This window comes from Heterodontus francisci, chromosome 36 (assembly GCF_036365525.1).
Source record: "Heterodontus francisci isolate sHetFra1 chromosome 36, sHetFra1.hap1, whole genome shotgun sequence".
Classification (NCBI taxonomy): Eukaryota; Metazoa; Chordata; class Chondrichthyes; order Heterodontiformes; family Heterodontidae; genus Heterodontus; species Heterodontus francisci.
Window position 1 is genome coordinate 18,569,089 of NC_090406.1, and position 22,798 is coordinate 18,591,886.

Here is a 22,798-nt window from a genome sequence, read left to right on the forward strand (position 1 = left end):
AGCCCTATATCCAAATCATTGATGTACACAATGAACAGAATCAGTCCCAGAACAGAACCCTGTGGGACACAGTATCTACTCCCAACCACACTGAAAAACTGACCTTAATTTCTCCTCTCTTTCTGTTTATTTCTAACTAGTTTTTAATGCACTTTGCTACCTTCCCTAATCCTTATTCTTCTCCAGTAGTGTCCTGTGTGGCTTCCTTGTCAAAGGTGTTCTAAATGACCACGTACACTACATCCACTGCATTTCCCAGAGTGTGTTTCCATGGATTGGGGCAGGGGGAGGGAGATGAAAACTCACTCACTGGCCTAGATCTCCAGCCCAAGTATTTTAATTCCCCAGACCTGACTTAAATCCTGCTAGTCCACTTCCTATCCAGGAGGGAAGAGGACATGGAGCACCGCCAGCAGGGTGGGAAGATTAGGCAGACAGGGAGTGCCCCAGTTACCAGGTAAGTGGACTCCTGTCCCCTACAAAGAGTGATTACACTTGAAAAGGACTCCATTGGCTATGAAGGATATGAAAAGCGATGCATACATACAAATTCTTTTAACACCACTTATTAGACATTACACGTTAAGATATAGTAACATAGGTACCATCAACTTAGATCCTATGATATTATACTAAATGGTAAGCTTTTAATTATTACTTTCCAAGATTAGGATTGTGAAATCAGTTATGGTGTTCATGATACAAGTAATCAGGGACCTTGAGCATGGTTGTGCTAGTTAGCTGGTAACATGTTCTGCACCTTTAACACTCGCTGCTCTTAACAGGCAAATTGAGATTATTGTAGCTATTCACATCTTGATCAATGAGAGACAAGTTATGACTGTACTGCAGCCAAAACATTACAATGACTGGAATTCGCATTTCTTAAGATTGTTTTTGCATCTTGAACAAAGTATGGCATTTGTTGTGCAACAAATCTTTTGCTTGATTTAAAAGGGACAAAAATTACAATGGGCCCACTTTGGAAGTTAGGCAGAGGGCAACGCACACTGAACAGGAGGGATTCTGATCCCACCCTAAATTACAGGAATGGCATCATTAGCACAGTAAAAGGACATATCAAAGGTGTTCACACCAAGCTTGCTGCTAGATGGAGCAGCACCTAGCATTCCCCAAAGACTGCTGATACTAGATTGAGTCCCCAGACCCAGAGAAGCCATCACTGAAAGATCTTCATTTCCAATGGAAGCCATAAATCGAACAGCATAAAATAATCAACTCCCTTACTTCTATAAATGTCCAGGCATTGAGGTTTATCAAGGATGTAAAGAATTCTCATGATAGTCAGAGTCCTCCACAGATACTACCCCCCCCCCCACTTGCTTATGGAGAGGTCAGATAGAACATGTGTTCATGGTCCCCCTATTGGTAAATGATTGGACCTGGAGTTTGGCCCTGTCTGGTTTTCCAGTCCTCAGTCCATTCCTGCTGAGGTGAAGGTATGTGCCCGGTTAAGAGCAAAAGGTGTAATTGTTCTGCATTCTTGCGATCAATGCTTCGGTCAGCCCATCATTCCTTAAGTGTTCTTCTGTTTCAGGTGCAGAAAGCTTTTTCTCTTTTAAAAATATTGTTTTGCATTTTTCACACAAGTGAGATTGAGGTGTGTATAATTTATCACTGCACTTTGGGGACTATAAAGTAAGGCACCTGGTTAAGAGTTATTAGTTGGTAAATGTGCCATCCAGTGTGAAACTGAGCAAGAAGAGCCCAGGTTTGTGCTCAGCTATCCACTCTCAACCAATATAAGGCGAAAAACATATAACCAGGATTCTCCTTTCCCTTTGCTGTGCAATGACCCTTTTGGAACGTATGTATATCTGTTGAGGAGATTGAGCTCTGAGGCTGTACATGATTACATAGCCTTCCCAATGCTACCTCGACTCAGTGAAAAAAACTGACAGTCAATATCTTCAGGCAGAGGGAAAAAATTGAAGAATAAAGTGTGCAATTAAAAAAAAGCAAAAAGAAACGAGACATGCGTTTATCACCAACATTTGGTCTTTTATTATTATTTATACCTGCGGAGTCACTTTTTTTTTCCAATGCTATACAAAAAATCTAATACAAGTTTGTACATGTTCAGATTACCACATAACAACCAATTACTGTATGTCCCACAAACCATTGTCAAGTCCTAATGATACATGCATGTAAGTTTATCTACATACCAATACATTATAATTTACTGTTTTCGGCTTCATTCCAATGCTTAGGGTGACAATGCGTCAACCCCCTTTGTCTTGCCAAGTGTGTAAGGCAGAGGTAAATGCAAAATCCCAAGTGACAATAATAGCTTGGTTATATTTAACTAACCCCATCCCAAATGAACTACAAGGCCCGTTCCAAGTCACAATGAAATGTATTGCTTAGGATAATGGAAACTGGTGCAGATTCCATGGAGGAGATTGCATCAACCCTGGCCGTGTTCAAGCTGTGACGTTGTTTTCCCCCAAACTTTCAAAATGCACAAATAAATACCTAGTTCACAGTCACCATTTTGGTTTATAAATTAATACAGTCACATTTGTGCTACACCAGCCTAGCTAGAACATTGTATTTTTTTTTTTAATTGGCTACAAGAATACAGAATATTTAAATGAGGTGTTCATACATTTAATCCCCACCAACAAATTGGTGAATTAATGCATCTTTACGTTTTTCTTTTAAAACCAGGATAGGGGCACAATGGATAGCACACAATACAAAGTCAGTTAAATATATATATGTATATATATATATAAAAAACCTACAGTAAATACGAGCAGGAAGTTCACAAACAGAAGTGGGACGTTACAATGTGTGCCTAGTCACAACGGTACAGGACATGACAGGGGCCCAGATGGCACACCCTATGACATCTGGACGAAAGAACGGAGTTAGCTTGGAGAAGAGTGTTCAGACATTTTTTTTTTGTACAGTAGCAAGCATAAACAGGTTTCAATTCTATGACAAAGACAGGGAGTGCAGTGACAATAGGAAGACAAAAGGGAAAAAAAAAAGGTGGAGAAGGCAACATTAGCCTTTCTTAACACAGACTGTTAAGAGCACAGGTGGAAGAGAAGGGGGAGAATGCTCCTAGCTGATAGGCCAAGGACACAGAAGTAGATTTGGGAACAAAAAGGCACTTGTGTTACTGACACTGGTGAGGAAGATAGATTGGGTTATGTAATATTGTGACATCACAGTATTGCAATGGTAGAACCTTGGGTACTGCATATACTGATTTAAGTTGCAGTTGTGGATACATTGCCAGATAAGAACGGAACCAATTGTCTCAAAACTTTTAGGAACACACCCCACACACTCTGGATTTTGCTCTCTGCTTAGCAATTCCTACATATTTAAAATTAATTTCAAACTGGACTCTAAGGATCACTAAGCTAACCCTTGCAATTTGAGGATATTGGGCTGTTTGGTAACAGCCAATATCTTTAAGTACTGAATTTATATAACAATTAAAAAAAAAAGAGTATATAGGCTTGCTTAGCAAATTTTGATTTTATGCCTCCCACAGGCCCACTACCCTCCTGACCCAAATGCGTGCACACACCCCAGAAGGTTAATTTATTTATTTATTTTTTCAAATGGTGGGAAACTCTGCCTAATTGCTTAGAAAATTAAAAATTGTACCATCGGACTAAATAGATAACACTTGTATAGCGTAAAACAAACAAGTAGGAAGTTTTGTGCCAAACAAGGTCCGCATTATAAGAACTACCTTCACTCCCAGGCCTAGTTTGATGCCCATTGCCTAGACTGCACTGCACTGAAAATCAGAACCAACATGGCTTCTGTCTACTGGCAAGCCACAATGTGGCATGCAATAGAGACAACTTGAATGATGGATCTTGCAACTTATCTACAGTCTACACTAGCTAGTACTGTACCACAAGTGTACCTCCAAATGATCTGGCTCAGTTGTGTAGGAAAAAAAAGAAAAAGAAAAAAGGCGTTTATTCGGCCTTACCATGTATAGATTCACCCTTTCCCCCTCCACAAAACAGAAGGGTAAAAATGACTGAATTTAACACACTTTCCCCAGAACAGTTCTACTTGTGCCAACAATTGAAGCCTTTCCCATTTGACACTGGTCATCATAAATATGATGCAGAGCAAAACCCACGATCCTTTTCTCCAAAATCCAGAGCTTCATCAAGGTTGACAGACACGTGTCATGTACACTTGCAGTCACCATTGGACAAACTTGCTCAAATGAAAGCCACCTGTTGTCACGCTGTTAAAAATTGTGCAAAATTTAAGTAATTGAATGCTTTAAGAGTGTCGGTGAACAATGCTACATACAGTTTTTTTTCTTAAAAAGACTTCATTTCTTTTCCGTCTGATAAAAGTGTAGTACCCCCTTGGCCTTCAATGAAGCAAAGACGACTTTTTGTGATTGCAGCTCTCCTGCTACCTTTGCGTGAAGAACAGTGCAACCATGGCAACAAGCAGCTTCATTGTGCAGCTTTTACCATCATGAGGAAAGGCATGCTCATGTCTGGACACGCCAAGTCTTCTCCAATCTCCGTCATAATTGACCATTTTGTAATGCAGCCATTTATTGATACTGCAGACACGCCAACTACCATTGGTTCGATCCACTTAATCATATGACTTCTTTCCGTCTTGAACTACAGACGGCATTCTTTGTTTTTGTGGGAATTAAAAGTTTTTCAGATGTACAGTCCTGATTTCAGTAGACCTTGCACTCGCTCTCTCTTTCCCCCAACCCCCCACCACCCCCCCCCCCCCCCCACTCTCTCCATCTTCCGGATACTCCATCTGCAATCTCTGGAAGCTTGCTTAGAGTACATTGGGTCGCTGAAATCAACATGCATGTTACCCCACTTGCCAGGTAGGTCTACGCCACAACAAATTCAGACTTCATATCAGCTTTGACTTCAGGCTTCCATACAGAGTCCTCAAAGTCCAAGTCTAGACTGCCGTCACTAGATACGCTGCTGTTGCTATTTGTCCGGCTGGACTTGCGGTTGGGCAGCCACTGGTATGGTGCTCTAGCATCTCGCCGAGCCTTCCTGCGCATCCTCTTCTGCTGCAGCAACAGCTGCAGGCGTTCCACTTTGCAGCGGGTAGCACGGTTTTCTGTCTGTCTCAGTCGGTCACCTATATAGAGAGAGAGAGAAAAAAAAAGTTAGAAGATTAATAACATTTTCACACATTGATAAAATTGGTCACCTTACTGTATACAAATGAATGAGAATATCCCATACCAGTGGGTTCCATTATATTCAAATTGATTAAGACTGGTTCTGTTTCATGGGATGAAGGTGGTTTCATTTGGATCTCGTTGCCCAATTAACAATTAAGATTGAAGTATGTTCAGTGGATCTGCCTGGCCGCTTACCAAACCTCTACAGGGTGGGATGCGTCCATTATCCACAACGAGGATAAAGCTGCTGTACTTGACCTTTAAATCATTATCACCAACCGTATATTCTGGACCATTACAAATATCAGACTGGTTTTTATATTTTGCTATTAATGGACAGCCCAGAGCCCTCGTGAGCTCTTGAATCTGCTCACCATTGCCTTTAATTCTGTATTGATTGGGTTGCTTTTCCAATATAGTCCTTGAATCTCAATGGGATATCTTGGGCCTAACTAGCTTGTAAAGGGTTAAAAAGCCAGTCACTAAATGGAGGGTGCATTAGTCACTGCAGACCAAGTCATTTTAAAGCTCTTGCCACACCCCACTGAATGGAATTAAATAATGCTTGTACATTAGAGATCAATCCTGCATTAGAAGCTCATGGGAATTGTATTGATTAAGCATCATTGCTAGTGCATTCATTCATTACCATGGGAACAGAGAGGTCACGGTTATCCCTATAGCTCCTATAGATCTTTCTTGACAGAACACATAAGCTAATGGAAATTCAAAGAACCAACTAGGATTCCAATGACGCAGGTCTACTTGATGTGCTTTTAGGTTGTGTTTGGAGATGAAGTGGAAGGCTCCAGAATCACAGTAATTTTGAAAGTGTGCAAATGCTGAGCTATGGAAAGAATTTAGGAGGTCAACTGCATAGTTGGCAATGTACCACTTTTCAATTACCTTTAAGGGCAGGGACAGATTAAGAAGCACTTGGCAAATCTTTTAAGAGCAATGCAAAGACTCTTCTTGTGGAATTATTTCCATCTAAATTTCTAACTGACCTCCTCCAATGGCTCAGCTAGTTTATTTAGTCTGCTGCTGAACCGGAGAGGGTAGGAACACAGCCCAAGTCTAATTCCCAATCGGTTTTGAGCTAGCTGATCTCAGCTTTGGGAACATTGCAATCGGCTATGTAGTCTACATGGACTTCAGTAAGGCTTTTGATAAGGTCCCACATGGGAGATTGGTTAAGAAGGTAAGAGCCCATGGGATCCAGGGCAATTTGGCAAATTGAATCCAAAATTGGCTGAGTGGCAGGAAACAGAGGGCAATGGTCGAGGGTTGTTTTTGCGAGTGGAAGCCTGTGACCAGTGGTGTACCACAGAGATTGGTGCTGGGACCCTTGCTGTTTGTAGTGTACATTAATGATTTAGACGTGAATAAAGGAGGTATGATAAGTAAGTTCGCAGATGACATGAAAATTGGTGGTGCTGTAAATAGTGAGGAGGAAAGCCTTAGATTTCAGGACGATACAGATGGGCTGGTAAGATGGGCGGAGCAGTGGCAAATGGAATTTAATCCTGAGAAGTGTGAGGTGATGCATTTTGGGAGGACTAACAAGGCAAGGGAATATACAATGGATGGTAGGACCCTAGGAAGTACAGAAGGTCAGAGGGACCTTGGTGTACTTGTCCATAGATCACTGAAGGCAGCAGCACAGGTAGATAAGGTGGTTAGGAAGACATATGGGATACTTGCCTTTATTAGCCGAGGCATAGAATATAAAAGCAGGGAGGTTATGATGGTGCTGTATAAAATGCTAGTTAGGCGACAACTGGAGTACAGTGTACAGTTCTGGTCACCACACCAAAGGAAGGATGTGATTGCACTGGAGAGGGTGCAGAGGAGATTCACCAGGATGATGCCTGGTCTGGAGCATTTCAGCTATGAAGAGTGACTGAAAAGGCTAGGGTTGTTTTCCTTAGAGCAGAGAAGGCTGAGGGGGGACAAGATTGAGGTATACAAAATTGTGAGGGGCATTGATAGGTTAGATAGGAAAAGACTTTTTCCCTTAGTGGAGGGATCAATAACCAGGGGGCATAGATTTAAGGTAATGGGAAGGAGGTTTAGAGGGGATTTGAGGGAAAAAAAATTTCACCCAGAGGGTGGTTGGAATCTGGAGCGCACTGCTGAAGGGGTGGCAGAGGCAGGAACCCTTACAACATTTAAGTCGTATTTAGATGAGCACTTGAAATGTCCGAGCCTACAAGGCTACGGGCCAAGTGCTGGAAAATGGGATTAGAATAATTAGGTGCTTGATGGCTGGCACAAACACGATGGGCCAAAGGGCCTGTTTCTGTGCTGTATAATTCTATGGCTCTTGGGTACTGCAGTACCCAAGAGAAGGGGAAACTAACCAGTGTTCCTGCTCGAGCAAGATCCAGTGACTGCTTCTGAAAGGCTGCATTTGTAATTGTCAAGTGATCCCAAAAATCGAGCGGTGATGCTAACTAATGGTTATAAGTAGCCTGCTGAGATATTTTGTCAACTCTCACATGCCCAATAGTCAGCTGAACAAGCTACGGAAAGAAGGTTATCACTCAGAGCATTCTAACAAGGAGTCAAGAGCTACTTTCCTATTGCAGGTCAGGTCTCTCCTGGGTTTATATTTAAACACTGCAACCAGTCTTCACATGACCAAAGGCAAAGTGGATTCTGATATATTGTGCTCACACAGACTGGCTGTGACTTTTAGGCTATCGAGCCTGCTTGAAGTACTGACATCATGACTTTACTTCATAGTGACCCTACCATGAAACACCATGCACAGCTACAGCCTGATGTCACTACAGGAAGCTTGCTGCTGCCATAGACAGGATCTTTACTGGAAACAGGAAGTCCAGCAGCAACTGGGAAGATCTAACAACAGGTCTTCCTCTCCATTGTCCTTAAAAAATCTGGTGAACTTAGTTTGCAGTTGCCACCAGCTGCACAAAACCTGCCATTGTGAGCCAGCAGCAAAAGAATATAAAAAGCTACTAAGGCCTAAGGGGAAACAATTGATAAAACTGACAGCTCCTACCATTATATTGTCTTGCAAGTCCCTTTAAGTGCAAGATACTCACTTTAGAAATGGTATCCAAATTTTAACTGCTACAGTTTATCCTAAATGCCAGTTGGGCAGAAAAGGATTCCAAAGATGAAATTTGAATAATTTATGAAATCATTCATTTCTCTTTGTATCAGAATCCATGCTACAAAAAAGCTTTTGTTACTTCTAGTCAGGGCTCGACTTCAGAATCCGAGTATGGCCAAGTCCTGTTGGAGTTTTTAAAAATAAAAGGAGGAAGCTATTTCCTGTTGCAAGCTTTGCCTTATTTCTGCCACTGTGGCAACTCTCACAATCTACTATTTTCCTTTCTCGTCCATGTTTACAGAAGGCCCAATTTATCTCACCAAATTGTCATTCTACATACATGAGCCCATTGACAGCGAGCATTACTAGGCAGAAAAAGAAAGATCTTGCATTTATATAGCACGTGATCACATCCTCGGGGCATCCCAAAGCACTTAAAAACCAGTGGATTATCTTTAACACGCAGTCGCTATTTCTACGGGGCCAAATGCGGCAACCAATCTGTGCACAGCAAGATCAACAAACAGCAAAGTGAGTGAACAGATTATCCAATTTTCTATTGGTGGTGTTGGTTAAGGGAGGAATTAAAGGCCAATACACCAGGTGAGCTCCTTGCATTTCACAAAATCTCTTACATCCATTTGAGCAGGCAAATGAGATCTTGGTTTAACATCCAAAATACAGTGACTGCAGGTAATATTATCCTGTGTTGTGTCACTGAGTCAGATAAACCAGGGTCAATGTCTGGTCTATCATGAATTGGCTGATCAGTCATGGTGGTGGTGATGCTTTATCCAAGTCACTGGGACAGTTACAATAGAGATAGCTTTTAACAAAAAGTGTTCCCAGACAAACCTCTAAATAGTGGAGCTTCAAACTAATGCACCTTTCACCTTAGGCTACGAGAATTTTTTTTAAAATTCTTAATTATACATTATGGCTGTTTCCTTACAGTTGCAAACCACTACAGCTGCTGCAGCTCCCTTCAGAGCAGAAAGCATAAATTAAACCCCAGTGCTTACATTCAGCTGTTGCTAAAAAAGCAATTTCCTGTTTGGCTGCCGCAGGTTTAAAAATACCTGGCAGCGTCTGATAATGCGTAATTGAGACAACACCTGATAATGACAAATAAAAGTCCTCCTACCCACCAGGGATCCAAGAAGGGCAGGAATATTCCTTAATAATTGCCCAAGAAGCCAAGGTCAGACTAATCCTAACAGTTCATTGTCTGTAGTTGGATATGTAAAATAAATAGGTCTGAGCTCTGTGCAATGAGGGCACGTCGGCTAATGTGCATGCCCATGAATATATGAATGGTGGTGGGAGGGCAAAAGGGAAGGAAGTTGTTACCTGCTCTATGCATTTATTCCGCTTTTGTCCTCTGCCAAGTACAATCGTGCTCAAGCAAGAAATAAGCAACCATTACGTTGTGAAACCGGTTAACGTCAAATGTTGAATACAATGGTATTCTTTGATTAAAAAAAAGCGTGAGGTGGAAACCACAAGGTATAGCACAGCTAAATCATACACAGTGGCTGTGCTCTCCTACGTCTTCCTGTCCCAACTGCCCTCCTCCTCCTCCCCCACTTCCCCCACACCCTGTCTGTGCAACCATCTTCCTTCAACGCAACTGCTACTGCCTGCTGTGTGGGCGGATAGAATGCAAATACTGTGAAGCTATTCCCTGCAGGCTCCCCACATCTGCCAAAAACAAAAGTGAAGAAAACGCTTCATTGTTCCTCGCCGTTTATGGTTCCCATCTAGACATGGCTTCGTTGCGCGCACAAACAGTCTATGCTGGCGTAAGAAATGCAAATCTGGGCCTAAATTGGCTGCATTTCAAAATACAAATCATTCGTTACTTTCCTGCTGTGTGCATTTTAGGCAAATTATTGAGGCAGGGAGCTTAACTTTTTTGTTGCAAAGGAGCTACTTTCTCTTCCTTATTCTATTATTGCAGCTTTGCAAATGTGAGCAAAGATAAAAGCATTTGTACTAACTAAAAACAACCATCAACTCTCAATAGTTCAGTACTCCTAGATGAGGCATTTTATTGTATTTGTTTAAGGGTACTACATAGGTACACCTTTTCCCCACCCACCCACTCCCAAACTTTGTACGATTTCCAGTAAGAAACCGACTAACATTGGCATAGTAGAGCTGCACGACCAAAGACAATTTATGGATTCACATTTGTTCCAGCATCTTAAATGTTAGTACAGCCTCAATTCCCACATCAACCTGGGTCTGTAGCATGGGCACACTGTTCCTCACCATTGCATAGTGTGAATCACTGCCATCTGCTGTGTTCAAGATATAAACATAGCCTCAAGGTCTACTATCACAGGCAATTGCTGCAAATTAACTTTCATAAGGTAGGAGCTGGGTTCTGTGTTTAGACATGGGGTTGAAAGGCCCCACTGTTCTTGTAGTTGCACGTTCTGCTACCAAGTGCAACAACAAAGGTCAGAAAAGATCTCTTATTGGGGCCAATTCTAGATGTGCTGTAAGGGTATGGACTCTGGCTATTGTAATCTATTTAAATAACCTTCCTCATATGGCTTGCATCTTCCCAATGTTCCCTCTAAGGTGCATGCACGCACAAATATGCAGTAACCGGGAAGGTGCCGCACAAGCAACTCACAAGTTGCAGCATTTAAGGCAATGTGCGTATCCAGCCACGCAAAAAAGAAAATTCAGAGGTACCCCGCATTGAAAGAAACAGGCAGTGAACAACAAAAAAAAAATTATAGGGAACGTTGCTCACCGACCATCCAAAAACAGAGCAAACACCAAAGGGCTGCTGTCCTGCTGAAGAACACTGGTTTAAAAAAAAAAGCAATGAGAAGTTAGATTAGGAGTAAAGATTAGATGACACAGTAAGCTTGTGTTTGTTTCTTCTAAAACCCCAAAAACTGTGGAAATGGAGACAGACGAAGGTAAAATGTTCGAGTTTTGAGGTCATGAGTTAGAGTAAGAGACTGCGGAGTTGTCTTGAATTCAATATAGTTGGAATAGAGGGAGGAGGAAGTACATGTTGGAATTCAGAGGTGTATTGATCACAGTGATTTTGCTAACATATAAGCAAGACAAGACAGGTTGCAAAGCGAGAGGTACTGGAAGCTGGAGAGCAGATCCCCATATCAGATGACAAGCTTTTACCTCTAGCCAGTAACCGTGCAAGAGAGATTCTGCAAGACCTTCCCCAGATATGCCAGCAGTGTCTAATTCTTGGACAAACGTGAGCTTTCCAGAGACTGATGAGTTGCTGAGAAGAAATAGTGTTGAGTACAAAAAGACCTAGCTTTTGGAGGTAGCTTTAGTACATGATGGAAATATGAGATTTCCATTTGAGATCAGGAGAGGGTGGAGAAGCCAAGAACATTGATAGCTGCAGAAGGACCAAGGGTGGAGCAAAGTTAAGAAACAGCATCATGGAAGTGTCACCAGCTGGACCGTATACAAGCAATTCAGGCAAAATACAAAGCTTAAGACTTAGCACTAACAGAAAAGTGGGGAGGAGGCAAGAGTATGACCTTATTTTAGATTTAGGCCACAGAATAACCAATGAATACCCCAATTGATACCAAGAAACAATCAGGCTCAGAATTTGTTCTATAAATATAGAAAAAAAAGTGTAGTTGTGACTGTGCTGCTATTTCGACTGTAAAAGCGTCATTGTAAGATCTTTTAAGGGGGTTTAAATTATTCATGGCTGCATGTGTTGCAGTCAATGGTCTTTCCTGCAATTTCCTCATTCCGTTCCAAGCCGATGACCTCTTCTACTACAATGTCAGCTATTTCCGCATTTGTCTGAATAGAGTATGCCTTGTTTGGGTCTTTAAATAGCAAAAATAAAATTACAAAAGACTCCATACTTTCTGCAAAGGATGGAAAAAAAATCCAACAAATTCTCTTGCATAAATTTTTCTCTATTTACTATCCATGGTATCACACTGAATGATCTACTTTCAGCATGAAGTCACTGAGACACATTAAGAAGCTCTCCTCTCACTTCAAGTGACAGATGTTCCAAGAAACCTGATAATTATAGCCGTGGAGCCTAGGAGCCTTCAGAAGCTGCTGAAGCTTGGGAAGTAAAAGCAGCCCAGGTACAGACAAGCCCAATTTATGACCAGACTTTAATGTTGCTGCATTCCCGTGGTACCGATTCTTGCTAATTCCTCTGGCTCCCAAGCGACAGTTGTTCTATCTGGTTTGACTTTATCAACAGCTGCTGTATCACAAGAAAAGCACATGCTATGACTACTCGCTAGCATTCTCTGCCTAAAGCAGCCTCTGGTAAGAATATACTGGAATGAAAACTGCCAAGCACAAAACATTTAAATGAACATCCTGCTCTAAAATGTGTAAAGCTGTGTTTGAGCCAGTATACTATTTAGTCAGCATTCTGTTGCAACATGTTCCTCTTGCATCAACAATTTCCCCATCCTCCCCTCCTTCTAATCTTTTCTGGTTATCTCTCCTCCTTGAAGCCACTGAAGAATGCTGGGCAATTGTTTCTCCAATACTTTTACCAACTACTTGCTCTTCATGTGCAAGTCTTTAGAGCAGATACTGGCATTTATTTAACCAGTAGGGTCAGTGGGATCACAGTCAGAAATACACACGCTGGCCAATTTTTATACCTTGTGGGCAAGGGATGCTGAGATTACCTAATGAAGCATAGATAATAGACTGAAAATCAAATCTCACACTTTATATGGTTCAATGGCCTATAGTGGGGGCTGCTCACAGCCACTCTGACAATATATATTTGCCACACAATGCATTGTATTGCGCACATTGTGCTAACAATTTTTTCCTAGAAATGTAAAGATTTTGAATATCATTTTGGATTTTTTTATTCTGCACTCCTCAGTGTGTAGCTGAGCCATATGGACCAGGAGGAGCTCTCAGTCTAAACTAACCTCAACAGAGGCACTGAGAAGAATGTTACACTTGTCAGCACTTCTGGAATAGGAAGGAGGGAAATAGACACCTGGCATTTCCACATATAATTGCAATCTCTCAACCCAGGCTGGAAACAAGTTTGTATATCAACCATTGACAGAATGGAGCTTGCCTGTAATAACTCCCACAGTGCAATAGCCTAACACTCAAACTGAATAATGGCCATGTGGGCAAAGCACGAGTAGTGTCTATCAAAACTGTAATTTGGCAAGAGGTTAATGCTTTTAAAGGATGTGAGGGGGAAACTTGGAGAGAAGAAAAAAATATTTTGGTAGTGAAACAGAAGGATTCACTCTGCTCAAGAAATGCTGTGTGCAAATTGGCTGCCATGTTTCCTGCATTATAACAATGACTACACTTCAAAGTACTTCACTGGCACTGTCGAGACATCCTGAGGTCATGAAAGGCACTGTATAATTGCAAGTTCTTTCTTGCAAAGAAGAATTTAATGTGAGTATTTCATAGGTTTGCTCCAACCAAACAAATAACCTATCAATTTTAATGTACTAAACCGTGCTACACACCACCTCAGACTCTGGTATTCCTTGATGACTCACCACTTGACTTGCACATCCTTAACTGGCTCTGGCACTGGACAAGCGAATGCAGCGGTTGCTGCATTGTGTCTTCAGAGGTAGTTTTGTTTGAGCAGCCTGGGGAAGGTGGCGAAGGCGACGGCGTGTTGGGGGCGCACTGTGTCTGACAACGCAGCTGTGTGAGGGACTGCGGCATCCCCTGGTAGTGACGGGTTGCGCTCAGCAGGTCGTTCAGGATCTGCAGGATTGTGGTGATATCACGGCGGGGCCTTCCAGTGCTGTCCTGGCAGTTTGGATGCAAAGTGCCTGGTTTGGGAAGGAAGAAAAACATTTAGAACAAACACTACTAACAGGAAAAGTTTCAAGCCGCAATTGTGCCAGAACCCACCAGAAAGCAAAACCAAAGCACTTCCTTCTGTTACTACAGTGTGACCAATTAAATACCTTTTAACTACCACAAGCACCAGTCATGAAGAATCTGGAGAATTTGCTCCCAATACTCCATTTGGGGGAGAAAAAAAACAAAGGCCCTATTATGACAGGAGAAAGAAAAACTGCAATGTGTGCGATTTAGGGAGGGGAAGTTAAACAAAAATGAAAAGGACTAATACGAACAGGAATAGTTAAAGACAAACCTGTTCCTTATGGCAGAGCAAACATCTAGTTATATTTCAAATTCATTTTTCTGTTTGACAACATATTCTCAGCTAAAAGAATTTGAACAAAATGCATGTACTTTAAATTACCTGAGAAGGTTCCTGAGAAAACCCCAGGGGCATGGTTGACAAAGCTCTCAATGATGGCACCTGGCTTTCGAGACTTGCTCGAAGCTGTTGGACTACTGCTTCTCGTGCTGCAGTCACCCTGAAAAACATAATTATTCAATGTCACTATAGCTAGCAACAAAAATTTTTTTTTTTAAAAAAGAGAACTACAAATGCATATTAAAATCAATTTGCATTCTGAATCTTTCAATTTCTCCATCTCTGTCCCTTCCCCCAGCTGTTTTACCAGTCATTTACTATGATCATATTAAGTCTCCTGAACTATCTGCCACATTTATAAAACATGCTGAAAGTGAAAATTAATTATGATCATTCTTAGTAATAATAAGCAAAGCAACATGCACCAATTTTGTATTTACAAGCACCAGCTGTTCATTCTCCTACTCCTGCATTCCTTTAAGCCAATGGATAGAACTCTATGTGGGTTGCTCTGTTACTGATCTGCTACTCTAAACAGAATGCAGAACAGGAAGCTGGAAGAACACAAGACTTACAGATAAGCTGCGCAATGGTATGTGTCCCTTCTTCCTCCAGAGGGGAAGATTTCCTGCCCCAGCTACAATATGGCCAATTGTATTGCTGTACCTAATCTGGCGCCTTCCCCTCTCAACAGTTTCGAACTGTCTGAAGTATTCAATGGTTAATTGGGCCAATTAACTGGGCAGGCCAGCACTAATGCAAAACTATATATCACCAGTAAAGGCAACTCGGTTCTCTTATGGACCGATCTGAGTTGGTCATTACAGCTAATCAGGGACAGCTCAGCACTATAATAAATTATTGTAATTTCAACTCAGTTAATGCTTTTGGCAGGCACAGCACAAAAGACAGCTGACTATTCCCAAAAGATATCACAGCCAAGAACCTGGATATCAGAAAGAGATATTAATAAAACATTCTGCTATTCCTTTTGCATTTTGAAACAAAGAGCCCTGGTAGATTGGTTACTTATTTTTTTTTTAAATCAGCCCTTAAAGTGCACAAAGTATTATTTATTATAACATTAGAACTGAACACATTAATACCAATTATTTGCTGCAGAATTTCAAAAAGGACCAACAAAAGAGAATCATTGCTGTACAGTTCACTTAAGTGGAGGTGGGGGGAAAATAATATTTTTAAGTTAAGAGTAACAATGTTGCTGGTTTTCCCCAGGAACAGCGATTTTTATCTGTTGTGACATGTTCCTGCTCAAAAAAATATAGACAATTCCCCCAACCCTTTTCCCCCAAATTCCACTTCCCCAATCTGCCCTGAAAGTGCTAATTCATGCAGCGCTGCAGTTCCATAAGCCATTTCGCATGGGTCAGTATCAGCAGTCTATTGACCACAAGGGACATCATAATGGAGGCTGTACCTTGTCAACCACATGTGAACTGCTCACAGTATTTATGAGACAGCAATGAGCACTGGGAACTAATATATAACCTCATCTCTGGCCTAGGAATGCTGAGGCTAATTTCAGCACCCATGATGCCATCCCATTCAAGATAAGCTCTTCAATCAAATTTTGGGGTGAACCATAGTAATTGTTTAAAACAAACAAAGGGATAACATTTGTATTGTCAAATGATAGTGTGGTATTGCACATGTCTTATGAGCAGCGTAGAGCCACCATGATCCATTATCATACCTCAGTGCAAGATGAAGCAATGTTGTGGCTGGTCGACGTACTGGCCCCATGTGACCGGAATGATCCAGCGGTGACTGAAGGTGGGCGTGCTGTGCTAAAGCAGGCAGTCGCTGCCGCAGGGCTGGGACTTGCCATTGCTTGCTGGCAGGCCGATATGTGGTTACAGTTTGATGCTCCCACAGTTTGCCTGTGAAGTCCTTGAGCGTTAGTAAAGCTGGGCGCTGCTGCCCCTCCACTGCTTTCCCGACTGGCTATCACATGCCTGTGCTGGAGCTGGCTGCCAGCCTGCTGGGCTGCCAACTGAAGCTGAACAAACATCATATGATCTCCAACCCGCAGGGCAAGTGTCAAAGGTGACCGTCCTGACAGAAAGTCATTGACCTGAAAAGGAAAAAGAATAAAAGCATGCTTAAAACTTTGATGTTAGTTAAGACGTTAACCCTTTCAGAGATTAAACGAGCGATGTGAGCTTTACCTAGAATGGAAATCCTTCAACTAAGTTCGATCACATGACTTCACATCAAAAAATCCAAATGTGAATGAGTGCAATTGCTCCAAGTGGAACAACATGTTTAACTGAATTATTTAGTTTGTATTTTTTAATGAAACGGTCAGCACACAACCAAATTATATCTCAAACTTTTCTCTGTACAGATGCTATATGAAATAAAAAAAACTTGCACAAATTCACAGTAGGAAAGGCAGGAACACTAGTTTAGCAGTATAAAGCATCATCAGGACAATGCTAATAAGTGGTGAATTAACAAGGAATCCTATTGTAAAGAGTCTGAAGGCTACTTTAAAAAAGTGGACAACTTTTACTTAGTTGGTGAAGCAATCAAAGCTCAAGGTTCGTTGGAGCAAATGAACTACTTTGCATCTGTTTTATGTAACAGTCAAAAGATGACAAGTTAAACCTTAAATATTTATGCACTCTCTATTTTCACTTTCTGCCAAAGTTCATGGAAAACTCAAGATTCAGCACACATCTATTTAGTATTCAAGGTGCTCTTCCAGTACTTTATTTCAGCAGTGTTTTAATAGTTTCGTCTACATGGTGAAAACACATTTTAAAACGGAGATGTCGCCACTCATCAACAGCAGGATTAGCTGCATTTTGTTGGGAAGTGTCACTGCTTGCTACTGTTGAACATAAAATGTATAGAAATCTCAACTTGAAAGACTTTTAGAATTATAATTCTCGATTGATCTGTTACGTGGAAAACACTTCCATTGAAGCACGTGACCACTTCTCTGCTCCTCTCCTGAAGGTGGCAGCTCGATTCTGGGGTGTAGTTCCATGGGCACAGTCTCAATGGAGATCATGACTGAACTAAATATTGTCCTCAACTGATGTCACTGGACAGTAATCAGGAACAACCACATTGGATTTTCCCTTCCTTAGCACAGGAGAGCTGGGGTCCATTGTAATACCTCTATCGGTGACCTGACAGAGAGCAACTCAGAGCCTAAAACAGGCTTTTACTTTAATTTTTGTTGAACTAGACAGGTTATGTATTTTTAAAGATCAAAGCTGATGAGAATCTCTACCAACATCAACTAGTAACAAAGAGTGCTCATCTTTGTTTAATTTTCTGCTTGAGGGAAGCAGCTATACGGATTTGTGTCCGACATAGGCTTTATGTTCTTCAGCTCATTCCAATATTCATGACAGTAATTAATTCTGTATACTTTAATGTCAAAATCACCTGCGTGCTGTTGCCTAGCCTTTGCAGCCTGCACTCTAGGGAGTTAATAAGCGTACATTGCAGTTTTATACATCTGCGACTCTTGTCTATTTAAATTACCCAATGCCTGGCTGCCGGGAGCTTGCAGCAGCTCAACACTGCATCACTGAGATTCAGATGATGTGCACGCTACGCTTTTATATCCAGTCATGTCTCCGTTTATTTATACCAGCTGTGTATATTTACACTTCTCACTTGCGCGCTTGGAATCCTAGTCACGTGCAGTCAAGAACTGACTGCAAAAAGTGAATGTTGGGGAGTACAAATTGGAAAAGGCTGAATGGTCTGTTCTGTGCCTGCGTCAATAGTCTGCTTACAGGGCCGTCAAAAAGAACTAACAACCAAAAGATAATGCCAAATAGTTTTCTGTACACACCAAGTTCTTGTGATTCTTCATTGCGATCTTTTACATCTCCAACAGCCCTCAACCCTCCACTTCCCCCACAACACTAAGCAATAACTCTTCTATAAATTGCGGTGTATGGTGCGTTCAACAGCTGCATTCTAGTATGGCCGTAGTTTAAGCTTCAATATTAACTGCCAAGCTGGCAGGGAATCTAAAGAATTCCACTGTCTGATGGCAATTCATCTCCATCTCCTGACCCTAGGCACCCGATTGTTAGGGAAACCAGATGGCTAAAGATCGGAAATATAATACCCTTTGCCAGAGCAACCTTTCAACGTCTGTCACAGTCATTCAAGAAGTGAGGCCCACTGCAGGTGCATATTGCCAACCTCCACAGAGGTGAGACAAGATTTCAAAGCACATTCTTTACATCTTTTGTAGCTGGAGATTGTTGTGATTTGAAGGCCGGTTTTCAAAATTTGTAAATTAAACAATAATCTCTGGAAGACGTTGATATGCATCCAAAAGTCATTCTGAAAATACTGATTTTATTGGAGAGGGTGAAATTGTAGAAATGAGTAATGGAGATTTAATCTTTGTTCAGAAAGAAACAAGCCTTATTGCTCTGACCTTGCCATGGCAATATTTCAGCCTATATATTACTTTTGGTTTTGTGTTATTCATCTCGTCTCCACTTAAATGCAAGAAATATTTACTTTATGCACCATATCTCTTGCCGGAAAACTGAATGCTGTGGGAAAGCAACAAATCAAATTAGGCCTAGATATTAACACAGGGATCACAATCACTCCAGCATTTGGCAACAAACTTGCTTCTTCAATCCTACTGTGATTGCTCATATTACCTTTTCAAAAAATACATGCTACAACAAGTCATACACTAGCAATAGGAAGAGGAAAATATAGTCTCATGCATCTCAAAGCAGACTGCATAGAAACACACACACTACATTAAACCATATATGGCAATGGATTCAACCTGCTCAGTGAACCTGAACAGCCCTCCAGCAGTTCAGACATTCGCTGTTTCTGCTTTTCTTCTGGTTGCTGTGGTCTCTGCTTCAAGAGTTGAAATGCAACAGTCATTCAAAACTTGATATCTGTAATGCTGTAGGGAATCTTTTTTATTTTAAGAAAAAACTCAGACAGGTCCTACACACGAGGCTGAGCTAGACTTGGCACTCTTAACTAAAACTATATACTCTTAACTATTATGAATTATTCCCATTTAGGAACACACAAAAAGGAGGCTGCATAGAATGCAAAATTAGTTTCATTCTGTATGATTGGGACAGAATTGTTTACATGCACTAACTCACCATGTCCTGGAAAAAGAACAAATACTTCAATTGAAAATTAGGATAGAAGTAATTCTTTCATACATTTCACCTAGCTGCACAGTTTAAAAAAACTATGCTCCAAGGTTACACATGATTGCAGTGAAAGCAACAAATAGGTGCTTTTTTCCAGGAACTGTATTATGGTTAGACATCCTCTATGCATTTACACTCCAAGCTCTTTATCCACCAAAATACACTAATAATTCAATTATGTGTAGGCATACACAGTAAACTTCTACCCAGCCATAGTTAGCATTCAATAAAAAAAAGGGGTACTGTTTTAAGAAAAGATGAAAGCAAACACAAGTCTAGTCCATTCTCCCCTCCTGCTTTATTACAGGCAGTACAATTTCAATCACAGCCACACATTTGTTTCCTAGCATTGTAAAAGGAGAAATAAATTTATCAAAACGTCATTAGGCAGGACCCAACGGTTAAAACAATTGTTAATTGCCTCCCCCCTTAAATATTGGTTTGTATGTGGCTATTTCTCACTTGGTGATTTATCATAATCAGTGATTTTTTTTCAAACATATTAAGGCTATCTACTAAGCCTACCAATAGCTACATGTTACCAACATCAAAACACTAACATCTTTTTTTGGTAGATTCCCTTTAAAAAAAAAGGGGGAAAAAAAAGGAAAAATATTTTAATCTTTGAGACACATTTTCCTTGCACATAACTACAGTATTAAATTCATAAAATCAGAGCAAACCCCACCCCAACCTCCATCATTGGCTGCTTTCACTAAAACTGCAAACCCCCGGGGGGGCGGGGGTAAAATCTGACATTTCTGGAACTGCATAAAAGCACTTCATAATATGGGAAGATCTCAGTTCAGCTCCTGGCCTGTGTTGTTTATATAATCCCAACCTGGGCAGTGGTGGGACCTCACAAATGGTTGCAGCAGTTCCAGTTAGAAAGATTATTATGCAGTGAATCCTACTGAATATGTATTAGATGGGAAACCAGGATCTGGCTTGGCAGTGATACTTCTCAAAATCACAGAATTGGTACAGCACAGGAGGCCATTCGACCAGTTGTGCCTGCACCGACTCTCCAAAAGAGCAATTTACCTAGTGCCACTCCACGGCCTTCTCCCCGTAGCCCTGCACATTCTTCCTTTTCAGATAATCCAATTTCCTCTTAAATGCCTCGATTAAACCTGCATCCGCCACATTCTCAAGCAGTGCATTCCAGATCCTAACCACTTGCTGGGAAAAAATATTTTTCCTCATGTCGCTATTGCTTTGTTTGCCAATTACCCTAAATCTGTGCCCTCTTGTTCTCAATCCCTCCACCACAATGGGAACAGTTTCTCCCTATCTACCCTGTCCAGACCCCTCATGATTTGAATACCTGTACCAAAGCTCCTCTCAACCTTCTGTTCTCCAAAGAAAAGAATCCCAACTTCTCCAATCTATCCACATAACTGAAATTCCTCAATCGTTGGAACCATTCTCGTGAACCTTTTCTGCGCTCTCCCCAATGCCTTCACATCTTTCCTAAAGTGTGGCGCCCAGGACTGGACACAATACTTCAGTTGAGGCCAAACCAGTGTTCTATATAAAAGTTTAACATAACTTGTTTGCTTTTGTACTCTATGCCCCTATTAATGAAGCCTAGGATGCTGTATGCTCTATTTACTGCTTTCTCAACCTGTCCTGCCACCTTCAATGATTTATGCACATATACACCCAGGTCCCTCTGCTCCTGCACTACCTTTAGAATTTCACCCTTTATATTTATATATGCTCTTCCTATCAAAATGAATCACTTCACACTGCTCTGCAATAAATTTCATCTGCCACTTGTTCGCCCATTCCACCAACCTGTCCATGTCCCTCTGAAGTTCTACACTATCCTCCTCACAGTTCACAATATTTCCTAGTTTTATATCATCCACAAATTTTCAAATTGTGCCCTGTATGCCAAGGTCTAGGTCACTAATACATATGAGCAACGTCCAAATTGGTCAGTGACACTCCAGAGTCCTGGCTCAGCTATGAAGAATGCGAGAACCATAACACGTGATTCAAAGCTTTCAGGAAATAAGTGAGAAGTAAGATAATAAGAACACCAAAAAGTAAATCTAAAGTCCCCCATCAGTGCCAGCTTTAAATTTCAAAAAGCAATATGAAACCGACACCCAAGACTTCAAAAGGTTAAGCAGAACAACCCAACAAAATAAGGGTGAATTGAATACTGTTTGTACTTAAGATTTAGTGGAATGAGGAATGTCATTTCAAAATGTCAACCCCAGAGTCAGTGAATGGGTGGTTAAACGCCTGTAGTTGAGCTCAGTGAAAGAGAGAATTTAGATGAGGTGGGGGTGGGGTTAGCCTTTACAAGCAGTTAGTTAGGAGCCTCGGGACAGATTAAGACACAACACAAAGGACGGTTGCTTTTATTCCAACCAACAGATAAGGTGAAGATTGTCTTTCTCCCCCCATGATAACACAACCCCTCCCACTGTCCACATCATTAAACAATGATTTACTCAGTGATGTGTCAAGGGGGTTGGATAAGGAAACTAGAAGTAACTTTCATTTGAAAAAAACAAACATATGGAAAGTGTGTGTCACTTTCCTAATTGTGAACTACATAAATCATGATAAATGATGCCCCAAATTCAGTTTTAGATTAGGCACTTGATAAACAGAAGAAAATTAAAAAGGTAATGTTAATGGAAGTACTTGTGCCTGGCCAGAGGTCATCAGGAAGTGTTAAAAGTTTCATTCCACTGAATGAGTTTAAACTGATTCACCACCTACTGACGCCCTTGTGCAATGACACTATCTCTCTGGAATATCAGAAATAGAAATCACATTAGTCAAACTGACCTGACATTACACTGATCTCTATCCCCTAGATCCAGAAATGAAAATGTTTGGGAAACAAGAAAAAAATAATTCAAATGGTATCTTGCTGCAGTACTGGCACATGACAATTGCAAATATCGGAGCACCTTTTTTTTTTCTTAAATCCAAAGGTTTATTTTAAAGCACATTTGCATGAAACATGCTTTATACAATCTAGAAATGGCTGGGAGATTTGTAGGCATCACAATCAATGAAAGACACTAACCTTGTCTAGAGTTTAACTTACCTCCCATTTCAGGAACAAAAGGAGTAGAACTGAG

The 22,798-nt window shown here is 41.1% G+C and overlaps 1 protein-coding gene across 1 annotated transcript in view; it reads right to left on the bottom strand.

Moving 5' to 3' along the window:
* Nucleotides 1–1,997: 1,997 nt before the first annotated feature.
* midn (midnolin) overlaps nt 1,998–22,798 on the bottom strand; it is a 30,912-nt gene continuing 10,111 nt past the window's right edge. The window contains exons 5-8 of the mRNA XM_068016252.1: nt 16,202–16,582; nt 14,530–14,647; nt 13,805–14,089; nt 1,998–5,145 (exon numbers count right to left, since the gene is read on the bottom strand). Of these exons, the coding sequence (XP_067872353.1) occupies nt 4,883–5,145; nt 13,805–14,089; nt 14,530–14,647; nt 16,202–16,582 (1,047 nt within the window). The 3' untranslated portion in view covers nt 1,998–4,882. The remainder of the gene's footprint in view (nt 5,146–13,804; nt 14,090–14,529; nt 14,648–16,201; nt 16,583–22,798) is intronic.